We start from the raw sequence: 15,541 nt of genomic DNA, 5'->3' as shown, positions 1-15,541 counted from the left end.
AATGAATGTACCCAGTTGGAAGTTGTGTAACCAACTTTTATCACGCTAATTCGAATTAATGTTCGCTGATTTCAAAATAAACAAATTTCGACTTATTCAAAGCCGAATATACCTAGCGAAATAGTACGTATGTTTGCATGTATGTCTTGGCGAACATTTCAACAGCTTTTTTTTTTGCTTTTTTCACAACAACTTCTTCTTTATATTAATTAACTTCATATTTACCATAAACAAATATACGAGGCACTGTGCACTAGCTTTTTAATTGATTATATCTAATTTTAAATTTAATGAATTGTTTGTAGCAATTGAAAATCTATTAAATTTGAATTAGAATACAAAATTAATTACCGTTTGTGACTAGCAGAAAGGACTTGGCGGAAATATAGCACACAAATTAGAAATTGTTGGAAAAAAGTACGTTCAGCGTTGATTTTTCATACAATTTAAATATCTTTTCTATGGCTGCATATATTTTGTTTAAGGATTCTTAGTTATCGTTACGAAAAAATGTTAGTTTGATACAATTTCAAGCCGTGAATTTTACAGTATTATTGAATTTTTTCTTTGGTACCTAGGGATGATTTTAAGATTCTACTAGTCAAAAATCCAATCACTGCAGAGTGTCTGGTGCAAATTATTGAGTTTGTATTAAAAACGGTACGAGGTGTACTCAAAAAATAACGGGAATTTTCGGTTTTTGAAAAGAAAATTTATTCATTTGTTTACATTCATGTAAACACATTTCAAAAATTGTTAATTAATATGAAAACTCTATTCATCAACTTGGTTTGGCTTGAGATGATGGAGCTGCTCTTTGTGAACACTGTTAAAGTTGAGTTGGTTGACTGGTTTTTCGCTGATTTTGTTTTGGTATTACCAAATTTCCTCAGTAATAAAAAACGTTTGCAGTCATAAATTAATGCTCCAGTGAAAAAAAATTTTATGATATACAAGTTCCACAAGTAATAAATTTTCATATAAGTATTAATTGTATAAAGTCCTACAAGTAATAAATTTTCATATAAGTATGAAATATAAAGTCATACAAGTAATAAATTTAAAAAAAAAATCAATTGTAAAAATACTTTTGATGTTATTAGTTGTCTTATGACCATGATGATCTTTGAAAATCATATTAATATAGGACAGGTTCTCTGTCTCGGCTAACTATATTGCTACATTAATAAATTTAAATATATTTGTAAAGCTAAAATATAACAGTTATGATTTTTGAAGCACCCTAAGTTGGCTTATGATACATGCGTAGCATTTAATTTTTAACTACTAGTGAAGGGATAAGTTCGGGTGTAACCGAACATTTCATACTCTTGCTGGGGAAATATCTTATTATTTGATACCAATAAAACACGCTCTTTCTATTTCACTAAGATTACTCACACATTGGCCAATATATGTGGTATAAAGTCAACTGCAAGTTCGAAAATTTGTATTTATATATATTATATTTTTGACATAACGGTAGATTATTATCAAAAAAACATTTTCCCGGAACTTTTTCGGCAAAAAATCTGCCATAGGCTCTGGTTTCCACATTTCCTGTATATTGGGGCTTGAATAGTTATATTATATTATAATATATATATTATTATCCCGATATATTAATTAGTGTTTGATTTCTATGTAGTTGTGGAAAGTGAAAATGTCAGATAGAATTTAAAGTTGTGTTATATGGGAAGTAGGCGTGATTTTTATCCGATTTCGCCCATTTTTGCATTGTAACATGGGAATGTTATAAGAATATTATGTACTAAATGTTAAATTGGTTTATTTAGTTCGGAGATGTAATTGTAATTTCACCTAATATGGGCGACGCCACGTCCATTGTCCAATTTTTATACCTACTCCTATAAAGACCTCTTGTGCCATCTTGGTGAAAATGTAATGTCTCTGACGCATTTCGGTATCGATGTATCGCATTTTTACTAGTTTTTAACAAAACCGTTATATGGGTATTGAGCGTGGTTATCAACCGATTTCACTTCGTTATGGCAATTTATAGGTTTTCGATTAAAGGCGTGACAATGGTCCTCACTTTTTTTTAAGGAACTCGTGTACCACGTTTCATTAGGTCGGTAGGTAGGTAGAGTGGCTGTCTAACGACGCACCTAGGCCTATGGGAGGCCCATTGTGATACCACCGGGACTACTGCTCCCTCACTCTATCGTCTCCTCTCTGAACCAACCTGTGCTCCTGATGAAGCTTATCAGTATAAATAATTTTATATTAGCAACTTCTGATACGTCGTCAAGAAATCCATACACGTTTCATTAAGACAGCTCAATTTTGACTCAAGCTATCGGTTGCACGGTCGGACGGACAGACAGACAGTCACTCGGATTTCAACTCGTCTCATCATCGTATCTACCTACCTACCTTATATCTAATTCGATTATTTTTATGTGCTACAAACATCCGTTAGGTGAAAAAAAAACTATTATACTCTGTAGCAGCATGTTGCAAGAGTATAAAAATGCATTAACTTCCCTAAAGGGTGTTTCCTGCTAGGCTGCTTTTTGCGAAATCCTATGGATTACTTGACGAGTGGCGCATATTTTATGAATGCATGAGCGAACGCGTCTATATGTATCAAGATTATGAGTATATTTTTATATGCTAATGACCATGTGAAACAAGCCAACAACAACCACTTAAAATTGTTTCATTTCATTGAATGCACAAGAAGCAGAAATAAATCACTTAGACCGAGTTCAAGATCAAATTAAATACAAAGAACTTTTTTCTAAAGTGGACGGCAAACCACAAAGGTCTTAAGTACATATATTATATACTTGTATATATATATTATTTTATTTATGTAAATATGTTTGTATATTTATATAAAATCGTTTGTAGTTGCATATTTGTGTACATGTATGTGTGTCGCGGCCGAACATATTGCACAACAGCAATTTTATACGTATTAATAAGCAGATTTGTTTGTTATGAAAACTAATAAAACTATCTAAAAAGCAATAATGCTATCGAAACAGCATTAGTGTGGATATAAAACATTTTTCGTTTGTTTTTATTATGCATGAATTTCAAAAATATTGCTATTGTAGATGATGTTTAATTTTATTTTTGCGCGTCATACAATTCATACAAATTTGAAAATTCATTTTAGTTACTTATATACTTATACGAATATGTAGATATTTACACTGGTATTAGGTAAACATATAAAGTCGCGCATACTTTGAACCCTTTTCACGTTTACTGCTACCGCCTTTCCGACTGGCATTTCCATATTGCTGTTGGCGATTTTTCGAACTTTTCATTAAACTTTTTAGTTTCGCAAAAAAATCAATATTTTTTCGCTGAACACTTTTTACAACTGAAACTAAATTCAATTTGCTGTATCAAATCAAATCAGACAATCAATGAGCAATTCCAGCGAGTAAATTCAACATTTCTTTTTTATTAACTACACTTTGCACCGTTAAAAACATTGCGTAAACTCGTTGAGCTTCAGAATTTTTCTACACAAACACATAAATATTTGCTAGTATTTTGCCACATTTCCCACACATTTGCTTCGAATTTCAATGCAACGCAACGGTACTAAAATTACCGCGTTTTCGCGTTCACGTCCGCATACGAATTACCAATTTTTCGATCTGCTTATCATGACAACTGAAATCAATATTCGCGCAAAATGCCGTTATTAACAAACACATAGGCGGTGCAAATGCTGTGTTGCCGCCAACTGACAGTTTCGAAAAACTGACATTTGTGCGGCATCACTTTTGGCCAACGCGGTTGGCAGCGGTCGACGCGGCTGACGTCGTCATCACCACCAACAGGGCAGACGGAACTGTAAAATATTAAGCATTTCGATTTAGTTTCGTCGATCGCTTTGCCATTCGAAACGATTTCGTTGAATAGAAGCAGTGAGTGGACGCGCGATCAGTTGTTGGTTCTACTATTGTAATGGGTGATCCAAGTAGAGGTACTTTTTTCAATGGCCTTTTTTTTGACAGATTATCAAGTTGTTATGTTATTTTTGTTCAGTATTGTTTGGTATTTCAACATGAAAGCCCTAAACAACATTTACAAATCGTTCAACTTTATTACGAAAACTCACGTTCTTTAAAGAATTTGTGTCTTGCGATTCGCTTATGTTATGGTCAACATAATCGGTCTACTCAGCGTACTATTCGACCAAATAGATCACGTCCAGCACGCAATGAAGAAAATATAGCGGCCGTAGCTGAGAATGTACACGAAGACCGTGGAGAGTCGATTCGGCGCCTTTCGCAGCAACTCAGACTGGCGTTGATGGAACGACTTGAGATTGCATACTGAACAGATTCAAAAGCTGACATTTTATTCAGAAAAAACGACGGTTTGGTGTGGTTTGTGGGCCGGTGGAATCATCTGTCCACATTTTTTCAAAAATTATGCCAGTGATCGATATGATATCACACCGTTAGACTTTTTTCTGTGGGGATATGTAAAGTCTGAGGTCTATGCGGTTAATCCCGCTTCGATTCAAGCCTTGAAGCAAAATATCATGCGTGTCATTCGCCAGTTACCAGTCGAAATGCTCGAAAGGATTATCGAAGATTGAACTCAATAGATGGACCATCTGAGACTTAGGCGCGGACAACATTTGAAAAAGAAAATCTTCAACAAATAAATGCCAAAGAATGTTCTTTCGAATAATAGCAAATATTTGCTATAAAATATGAAATTTCTATGTTTTTCGTTCTAAAAGTAGCGAACCACGAAATGGAACACCCGTTATAAAATAAATGGTCGCAGTTCAAAATAGAAATAAAATTAAAATTATAAAGACCAACGAAAATTCATTAGCTCAAATCGATCTGAAATATATGGTAGACGCGCGTATCTGTGTCGGAGAGCGTAGACGGAAGCGTTTTGTGGACGAAACTATTACACGCGCTCATATTGTATTTATTTGTTTGTGTTAATGAATATATTTTAATAACGCTCAATAAAGCAACATATCATTGGCATTTGCAGCGTTTTCTCTTTTTCTTTTTGAGTTTTTCATTTGAGCATATTACAAATGAGTGGAAAGCCGATAAACTACTAACTTTACTGCTTAAAATGTTCATTGTTAAATTGAGTGTGGATTTTAGTTAGATAGAGTAATTAATCCATAGAACAAACTTATTTGCAACAGCAGCGCAGGAGAGTCAATTTGCTTTACTAGTAACCAGGAATGAGCTCACTTACAAGCGTGTGTTAAAAGAACACGCGTTAAAATAACAGAACCCATAAAAACATCAGCATTAAATTTTCAATAGATTCACTCAAAACTAACAACATAGCAAATACAGCATAGGTTTGAGAACAGACATATTACTAGCGTATTTAGCTGGCTTCTATAAACTTTTATATTAGTTACACATTTTTTTGATACTCTCTTAAACGAATTTCGCTAATTTCCGTGTCATAACTTAATAATAACATTAAGTTCAAAACAAAACTATTATACTCTATAGTAACATGTTGCGAGAGTATAAAAATCATAGAAATGTCCAAATTCAAGAAAAAAATCATTAAAAATATTTAAAAATAGTTTTAGTTCGCCTTCTCACTAGAGAATCTCTTTTACACCAGCGCACTTTCCCTATAAATTATATACATATGAATACATCTATAAATCATCAGCATGACGAGCTGATAAGGTATGCCTGTCGTACGAGGCGACTAAAATCCATTTGCACTATGACTGTGATTAAGCTTTGCTACGAAATATCAGCATAGTTATGTCAGAAATAGTGCTATAATACTCCGCTTGAACTGATATTATAAACTTTCAATTAGATTCCTAATAAAAACACATTTGCAGTTCAAGCGACAAATGTCACCAGTCATTGAGTTAATTGGGTGCTCAACCGGCAGTAGATTCGGCTACAAGGTCTTACCGGAGACTTAAAACTGGTACCACGGGGAGCAGAAAGCTCTTGGGTTTCGGTCCAATCTGCTCTTTGGGTTTGTCCCTTTGGGCAGATTCGTAGTGACTGTGATTTAAACCTAAATGCTGGAAGAACTGAAAAATTCAGTTCACTGTGGAGTTGCTTAGCAACTGTGTGCCGTACCCACAGCACGGCAGAGGTTCTAAGTCGGCCTCGAACCCGACCAAGTTGGAATAGTTGTCACTTCCACACTGATCAACGCATACTTTTGATCCGTTGTTCTTTTGAGCACCGTGAGGTTAGGCCGTCGCAGCAGGTACTCACGTAAATTACAACGAAAGTTGTCTGTCCGTCTGATATACGCGAACTAATCGATCCGAAATTTTTGTATGTGATATTTTTTATTTGATGTAATATCTTCACGAAATTTGGCATGAGCTAAGGCAGCAATGTAATCTCCGAATAAACCATTCAGAACAGATCACTATATCATATAGCTGCTATATACATCGAACGATCGGAATCGAATTCTTATTAGGAACCTTTGTATTTGTGAAGGGTATTATAGCTTTGGTGCAGCCAAAGTTAACGTTTTTTTCTTATTTTTGCTTTACTTTTAGCTAGAAAATCTTAAACCCCTCAATAAATAATATTGCTGCATGGAACCCTTCATAAATTACAAGTTTTTTAGCATGAAGGAATTTTCAGACTTTATTCACTGTTATTTGTTAGTCGAAAAAAAATTGTATTATTTTATTTTTTTTAAAGCGGGAAGCTTAATATGACGGCAAAATCCTTCAAATGTACTTACTAACTTACTAACAGTACTACACTTTAAAAAAAACTATAGAAAAAATCCAATAACATGAACAATAAATACAATACAGCGAACTAAAAAAAGGAGTTTAATATAAAAAGTCACCGGCTTATCAAAGGATTCGTCTGAATGAAAGTGGCGCTATGATATATACTGTATCAATTTAACATTGCTATATAGTTATTATTGTTGTATATAAATTTGTGTTTTTGCGCTTAAATTCTTACAATTTTTATACCCGAGCACAACTTCTTGTTGTCAGGCTTTATACATACATATACCTCAAAGAGTTGAGATGTGAAGTATTGTAGGGATCACGATTGGGACACGCCTACCCTTAGGGGAAGACAGAGTTAATATATATATATATTATAGGATCTCCGACGTTTCCTTCTTCGTGTTACAAACTTCATGGCAAACTTAATATACCTTGGTCAGGGTATAAATTTGTAATAACTTCTAAAAATGTAGACCGATACAGTTTTTGGTATAATATATGGTATAATATATGTACGAAAGAATTAAGAAAACTGGTACATTGAAAATTGTATTTCAATAAAATGACAATATAACAGTATTAAATTTATAAAAAAAAATAGCACAGGGAGTCAACTTAAATCAATAATCAAAAAAAATTCACTTTGGCTTCAGCATTAACGTCCTATATTTACATTTTAACGTCGTATATGTACATATATATGAATATATACCTATATATTTAAATATGTTGGCCGTTAAAGTGAAAAACGCACTACGCCATGGCTTGACCCCATTTGAAATATAAAAACTTACACACTAGATAACTGTGCTTAACAATACAGCTTCCTTTTTTTATTGCTATTTTTACAGCAGCAATTTATAAAATTTTCGTAATCGCATTAAAATTCAATTATACATGAAAGCAATATTTTCACTGAAATACTTGTTGTTAAGTGCTATGAGATTATGTTTATTAAATAAAATGTCTGTATTAATAAATTTATGTAGATAAAAGTGATGTTTTTCATTAAATTTTATTATATAACACTGCGCAACACCGCAATTATAAAATAAGAATAAAGGCTACCTAATTAAAACATATATGCATCTATTCGAATCATTTTAGTTGAAATCAGCATTATTATTTTAATATTGAAGCATATATATAATATATATATATATACATTAGGGTGGAGCGAATTTTTTTTTTTTTTGCTTAGCGTAAGGGTAAAATTTGTAGATTATAAAAAAAGAAAATTTTTAGAAAAAAATTAACATCCCACTCACTCTTAAAGTAAATTTCGAAAAAAAGGTTTTTTTATTTAGTTTAAAATCTTCTTATTTTTATAAAAATTACCAAATTTTGACGGTTTTTGACTCAAAAAACATGTTGTTGTTTAAGACTTTTTTTTAAAACTCCAATAATGACCACAAAGAATTTTTTTAAGTTGATAACTTTTAATTGGCCAAAAAGTGGACTCTCCACAGCTTCTAGAACACTTATCAAAAATTGTTTTTGAAACAAAAATTTTAACTCGAAATTTACTTTAAAAGTGAGTAGATGTCTAGTTAAGTTAGTTAAAAAAAAATTATTTGTTTTCCAAAAATTTTCTTTCTTTATAATCTACAAATTTGACCCTCACGCTAAGCAAAAAAAAAACAAGAACAAAAAATTTCGCTCTCTAATATATATATTTATTTATTGCTTATAATATCTATGTTTGATATTTTGTCTAGTCCCTTGAACTGCGAAACTCTTAGATATTTAAGACGAGTTCTAGATAATGCTGAACAGACGCATAGGAGATTTTCCAGCGTCTCTCTCATGTCTACTTCTCTGCACTTGTTGCATGTATCGTCGTTACTTATGCCCAACCGGCTCGCATGTGATGCCAGTAGATTGTAATCTGTCAAGAGGACAACAACTGTCCGGCAGTCCTTTCGAGACCGTGTGAGTACAAAGCATGCGAGTTTTCCTACGTAGATCCTGCACCTGTCATCCCAGTGTGCCATGCATTTTGTATTTCTTAAGAAAATGTTTATTTATGTTGCTGAATATCGTCAGCTAAAATTATATTAAAATCATATTCAAATGAAATATTTGGGATATCAACTCAACTGAAGAAGCTAAATTTAATATCATGAGTTGATGTGAAAACGTCAATCAGAAAATCGCAATTCATTATTTTAAAGATATAAGGCTTATATCTAGGTATATACAAACTTCATTCATACTCCCACACAATTTTTAAGAAAATTTGTTAAATTTTATTAAAGTATCACACATTTTGTCAGATGGAAAGTCGGAAATTATTATACAGGTTATATTGGGACAAGAGAAAGTCTGATTGAGTTAACTTTGACATTGCTAAGGTAAGTAAGAGTAGTATTGACCCGATTCAATCCATTTTAGACAGACAGCCATATTATTATCAGAAAGAGACTCCCTTTGAATTTCAATAATAGAACTCACAAATTTACCGTTAATTAATAAGACAGTAAAAAATCGCTTTTTTGTAGCCGTGAAATCCATGTAACCCGTCAAATTAACACTAGTCATGCACCTCAATGAGTTGTTTGCAATATTATAATTGAACCGTTATAATTAATTTTCAATTTCATCGCCAACAAAATTATAATAACAATAAATGTAGACCCTAACTAATTTTTTTTATATAATATGATAATAAAATACACATTTTGGTTTCGAAATTATTTCTAATTAAAATAGTAACCAGTACTCAATGTACTTTTGCCATATAACAGCACTCCATCATAATTAAAGTGACATATACACATATATATACATATGCTTATATATATTTTGTAATCAAAGCTCTGCGTCACTTGGCGTTCATGGCCTTAATTCAAAAATTGTAACGGCACTTGTATACCAAGCCACAACTGCCATGTTTACGTTGTACTTGTTGTGACACAATTTTGACAATTGTCACAGCTTTCATATGCAGTAGATGCCAAAAATCATGTCAAATGCATTTTACATATTTACCTACATCACTTGAATGCTCAAAATGTAGTTCATCCCTTTTTTCTTCAACAATTATCACTTATTTGATGCAAATTTGACAGTAATGATAGTTGATTGCTGTAAATACCATCAAGATACAGCAAATTTAACGTTAGCTAAAAATTAATTACATACATAGAAGAATAATATATATACAATATACTCGTAATACAGTATATATGAAAACATACTCACACAAAATTACGGTTAAAACCGTCAGACACATTTATTTATTTGATTTTAAACACGTGTTTATTTGCAATATTCTTTGGGAATTCTTTATGTCCCTCTTTTATTTATTTTGGCCACTTTCTATTGGATTTAAAACATTAATGAGAACTTGTAAAAATGTCATATATGAGATTATATGCTATTTGCGTTTGAATTATGGCATTAATACTCGGCACGCTCGTCAAAATGAATATAAATTTGCTACAAGATGTCTGTCATTTCTTAATGGAAATCTATTGTGTTTGTTTAATTTTTTTTTTTTTGTCTGTAAATCTGTGACTATTTATTTTATATGTATGTACTAAGCAGCAAGTATTGCCATATTACACTGATTTCACGCAAGCATACCACATTAAGTCTTTAAATCATTAATAAATTATGTTAACGTTCAATAACCAATGCTCGCTTTTAGGCGCTACGTTATGAACTTGCTGGAGAGCTTTACGAGCTTAATTTGCATGCTTTCTCAAAATATCGAAATGTATACATGCGCTGCGATCTTATTTGCAAGCTTTATAAGCACAATTTTGTGAACTAACCTTTTAATATTTTCAAAAATAAATTTTCTGAGCTTTCGAAAGAAAGCTTTTTGCTATAATTGCCAAGGGTAATCAAAACAATCTCAAATACGTTTAGCAACACAATTATTTAACAGTATTTTAATATTTGATTTTGGCTTATAAATTTCTCATAAACTTAAAGGTTTTAGAGGTGCTTTTCTTGAAACTAACCATTTTCTAGAAACTAATGATAAATAATTTAATGCAACAATTCATGTTTTAGCTTCATTCCAGCATTTTTTTATGAAATGAATTAACACCGATCAGAAATTAAAATATTTTGGTTGTAGAAGTGTACGAAAATTAGATTGTGACAAGAAAAAACGTTAACTATAATACCCTTCACAAATACAAAATATTCCTTACAGGTACTTGATTTCTATCGGTTAGTTTGTAGGGCAGCTATATCGGCGATTCTGACAAATGAGCAGCTTTTTGAGGAGAAAAGGACGTGTGCAAAGTTTAAGATCGATATCTTGAAAAATAAGCGAAAAGTTTGCGTACAGACAGACAGACATGGCAAAATCGACTCAGCTCATCCTGCTGATCATTTACATATAAATTGTTTAGGATCTTCGACTAATAAAAAGGAATTAACGAGTGGGAACCATACTTTGTTAGCTCCGTATTTCCTGTTAAGATAATACCGCTGAGTGGCCTTTGTAGAGTAGTCGTATATATCTTATTGGAGACTTTATATGCCATAAATATAATTTAAGGAAATCAAACATTTTCTACACACATTTTAAAATATATGTGATGAGGGAATCGTAAGTACGTAAGTTTTAATGTCTAAATAATTTCTGTTTCTAGTCGATATTGGTAGAAATAAAAAAATATAAAATATTGGAATTTTACGGTACCAATATTCTCTGCACTAAATAAGGCTGAAAATTGAAAGGCTAATAAATCGACGATGTGGGCAGGTGTTTGCACTATGTTTTGTAAGCGTGGTCGGTTGTGTGTTTTTGCGTGCCTAAAATTTTGCTTAGCTTTTATCAAACGGCAACGGCATTTGTGTAAATCTTAAATAAATATTTATATTGCAAAAATGTATACAAATAGAAATATAAATATATTTATAGTTGTAAATCTAGAGGATAAAGTTATATAGATATATAGATATGTAAGTAAGTATATATTTATAAGTTACCTGCTGCTGAGCTTGTAATGAGCGAGGCGTCTTCGTTCTCGGAGCATATTGTTGCGTTAGATTCCCCCACAAAATGTGCGAATAAAAACAAAATGGTCAGAAACCAATAGCAACCAAAAGAAGAAAAGAATATTGAAAAGAAATGGGGAAAACAAAATAAAAACGTAAAGAGTACACACAACAACAAAACAACAAAATAAAAATCAAATAGCCAAACGAACGTTTTTTGTTGTTTTTTTTTTTACAGAGCATGAACAATTGGTAGTTGGAAAGAAATTGGGACAGAAATAAATAACAATAGTAAATCCAAATAAATATTAGGGTGCGCACAGCGGCAAATCCGTACATAGTGCAGCGATGGGTGAAGAGAAAGAAATAAGAAAATTTAATTTGAGCACAAGATTTTTTACATTGTTATTTTGGATATAGCAAATTGTTTACAAATGCTTAAAATGTTTATTGTTTTTAGAGTTGTGTATGTTTTTTCTTTTTGTTTATTTTCTGCTAAGAAAATTTTTAGCATCGTTTTTACAGTATATTGCTCTTTCTCGGCGACATTCAATGCTATGATAGAGGTTCGAATAGTTAATGTTTGTCGAAATTTGTGTGGCATTTTCACATTTCCAGTTGGCGTTGCTTACCGTCAGCTCTTTTATAAACCGAATGCAATTTAGAAAGGTTATTTAAGATTAGGTATATGAGTTCAAAAAGATTTGAACACTGCACCTTTTTATTACGCCTGAAAGTGTCCGACTTTTGTTCAAAAAAAATCAATTCTTAAATAATTCGAAATTCTACGCCATAAATTATATTTATTTATTATTTTAAATTAAATTTATTGAAAAAAAAAATTTTTTACCGAACCCACGTGACCCAAATTATCCAAAAAGTGGCGCAGAAAAATACTTTATAAGTACCGCGATTTTTCTTTTGGAATATTCTACTCAAGCCTTATATGTTGGGAAGAATAGGAATAATCTCACTATAGGCGAGTTGAAGGCATAATCAAAAAACTGTAAACTTACTCACAGGTTAGTATATCTTATTGGAGGACACAACGCTCTCACGTCTGGCATATTCATAAAAAATACACGAAAGTATTTCAGATATTCTTTTTCCCAACCCCAAATGTAATGCTTTCTTATGCAAAAAGTCCAAAGATTTACTTTCAAGTATTTGACTTGACCAGTGTTCTAAAAATTGTCTTAAATAGTTTTAGCGTAATGCTGCCAAATTGATTTCCTTGTGTTGTTGTAGATTGGGGTCCACAACGGTTATGTATACGCGACTCAAGTGGAAACCACACATTTCTCTATGTAGGCTGCAGAGATAAGTGACTAGTAACAAACAAACTTAAAAAATAAAAAAATAGGGTTTCCTAATTATTAACGACATAATTTTTCCAAATCAAACTGCTGTAGACAAAACCAGTAGTCACTAGCCGTAAAAATGTATACGGTCTCTACACTGTTAATACCAAATTAAATACGACCTAGCTTCAACTCGAGCTTGAACATGGTGAACACTCTCCGAAAACAGAAATCGAAGGAAGAGTGAGCACAAAATCAGATGAATTAATATAAACTGATTTCAATGATATTTCAAGTTGAATAATGTAAACCCGAAAGTTATAATATTATTTTCACATAAAAAATGTATTGAAATCTACAAAGTTTTGAGCAAATCATTTTGAGGACAGCATTTTGCTGACAAAAAGTGTCCTTCCGCCTAATTCCACATACATGACATAACTTATATTTACATAAACTAAATACGACGAACACATACCAGCCAATGTTGAAGCACAAACATACATACATATATTGAACTGTAATCATTGCATATCACCAGTACGCAGTACGTACATATTTAAATCCCATTGTTTGCTACATTGCGGATGTTCAATGACATTTCTGACAGCAGCAGCTGCATCAGACACAGCACCGTGCATCCTTTACCACATCCGCATAAATACGTGTGCTTCCTTGAACCCGGCCCCAGCCGCATGCAACATACTCATTTAATTATAACTGAAAACGTGCACGAATTCAATATCTAGCACTAACACACACACAAAGAAACAAACACACACACACACTTGCACATGTTTCATTGATTATCGATTAAATCACCAAGTATCTACCAAATAATCAGCTAACGCCTTCCTCTGCACACAGTATCCATATATACATATATAGTGAGTGTGCATTGTCAACAAGATTTACTTCAGTAAAGCACACTTTCATGTGCAACACATGTACGTGTGGCAGGCGATGACAATGTCTGCGTTGTTGCCGTTGACAACACGAACGTCAATGGTGTTGCCAATGTAGGCATTGTATCGTGATTACATAAGGCAACGTGCAAGCAGAACGAGGCCGCCGCAGGCGTTCACACAGAAGCATTAACTAGCCTGTGTACCGAACTGCATATCTGGCTGTTTGTAAGCAGCTCGGTCTCATCTATCTCTCCCTATTTTCAAATGGAAATGATGCAAAGGAAGATGGTTTCATAAGTTTCTGAATATTTACGTAACAAGCATATTAGTTAATGTAAAATATGAAGAAGACATTTTATAATAATAAAAGCAGGATCCCTCAACACCTTTGGAACATATAATAAATTCATGTGACCCGGGTCTTTCGCTCACACACCAAGTTTAATGTACATACATATACAGAAGATAGTTGGTTGTTGTTTAAGCTAACCTTACCAGCTCTCACTTCTCGGTTATCATCAAATCCAGTACAGCAAGATCCCTGTAAGTTCCGTACATCCATTCGTCCAGACGCGCCATGTATAGGGCTTTTTATAATACTTAGAGAGTAAATATTTTCTTAATTCTTACTAAGATTAAATGTTCCGAAAAGGTTTTAGAAATTTCTGATTTTTGTTAAACATTCATCAAGCTCTGCCCCACAGGATCTTTAAAGGTTCAATCTTTCGTTAGTAACTTTTATGAAGCATAGTGGTCTTTTTCATGATAGTAGTTTCAGAATAGTTCTGGACCAAGGTATTATGATAATATAGATAAAATATTGATGCATCTGAACACATAAATTTCTTTATAAACCTTGAGCACTGGCAACTATTCTTGTAATGGCACTTTTCTCTTGTTCTCTCTAAAATATACACTATTTTTTAGTTGTATGACAAATGGCTTTTAAGTTCTTAATATATTACTCGCATTAGATCACTTCAACCTTACCTAATATTACCATAATTAGTATTACTGTTCTTTCTTAGAAGAGAACGGAGAGAGAAAGAGACAGAGAGTTTTTCCTTGGTCTTAAACTTTGTATATCTAGTTTAAGCGCAATATTCACCCCAGTAAATAAAATAGTGTCAAATTATTGTTTGAATAACTTTAAATATTCCAGAACTAATGAGGTAATACCAAGTAAGAGTTTAGCTAATCCATCAGCCGTGGACATTTCCGGCATTCCTCAAAACTTGGATCACTGCGTTTTTCAGAGAGGTGAGCATTTACTCCGACAGTAGAGCGGCAATATTAACGCTGAGCTCGCTAACCGTGCTAGTCAAAGAGTGTCTGTCCTCACTGGAAATAGCATCAAACTGCTTCATCATCAGAATCGTTTAGGTGCCTGGTCATAGAATCGCTGGCAACTGTAAAGCCGATGAGCTAGCCAGAGGAGAAAGACACCCCTGGCCCGCTTACATCGGAATGGGACCGAGTTACAACTCCATTAGAGTTTTGCGTTCTAGCACTGGACAAAGCTACCTAGCTGGCGCTGGTCCACGATGCGCTCCTGTGCGACTGCACGATCCTTTTAGCCTAGAGTAGAACACAAAAGATTTACTAAACTACGTACTCTTAGCAAAGTTCATATTGTACAATAA

At 32.9% G+C, this 15,541-nt stretch overlaps 1 protein-coding gene across 3 annotated transcripts in view; it reads right to left on the bottom strand.

The window, feature by feature from the left end:
- Window positions 1-15,541, bottom strand: part of LOC106616789 (serine-rich adhesin for platelets) — a 47,689-nt gene that overhangs the window by 18,385 nt on the left and 13,763 nt on the right. The window contains exon 2 of one of the 3 annotated variants that reach the window (XM_014233670.3): window positions 11,681-11,717. The exons of 1 other annotated variant lie outside the window; for it this stretch is intronic. In XM_014233670.3, the coding sequence (XP_014089145.3) occupies window positions 11,681-11,717 (37 nt within the window). Of the gene's footprint in view, window positions 1-3,219; window positions 3,827-11,680; window positions 11,718-15,541 lie in introns of those variants that run through there. One more of the 3 variants, XM_070109906.1, reaches the window with a different exon arrangement.

Source organism: Bactrocera oleae, chromosome 2 (genome assembly GCF_042242935.1).
Source record: "Bactrocera oleae isolate idBacOlea1 chromosome 2, idBacOlea1, whole genome shotgun sequence".
In the NCBI taxonomy this organism is placed as follows: domain Eukaryota; kingdom Metazoa; phylum Arthropoda; class Insecta; order Diptera; family Tephritidae; genus Bactrocera; species Bactrocera oleae.
Note: the sequence above shows the minus strand (reverse complement) of the source record. Positions and strands in the feature narration are given on the sequence as shown.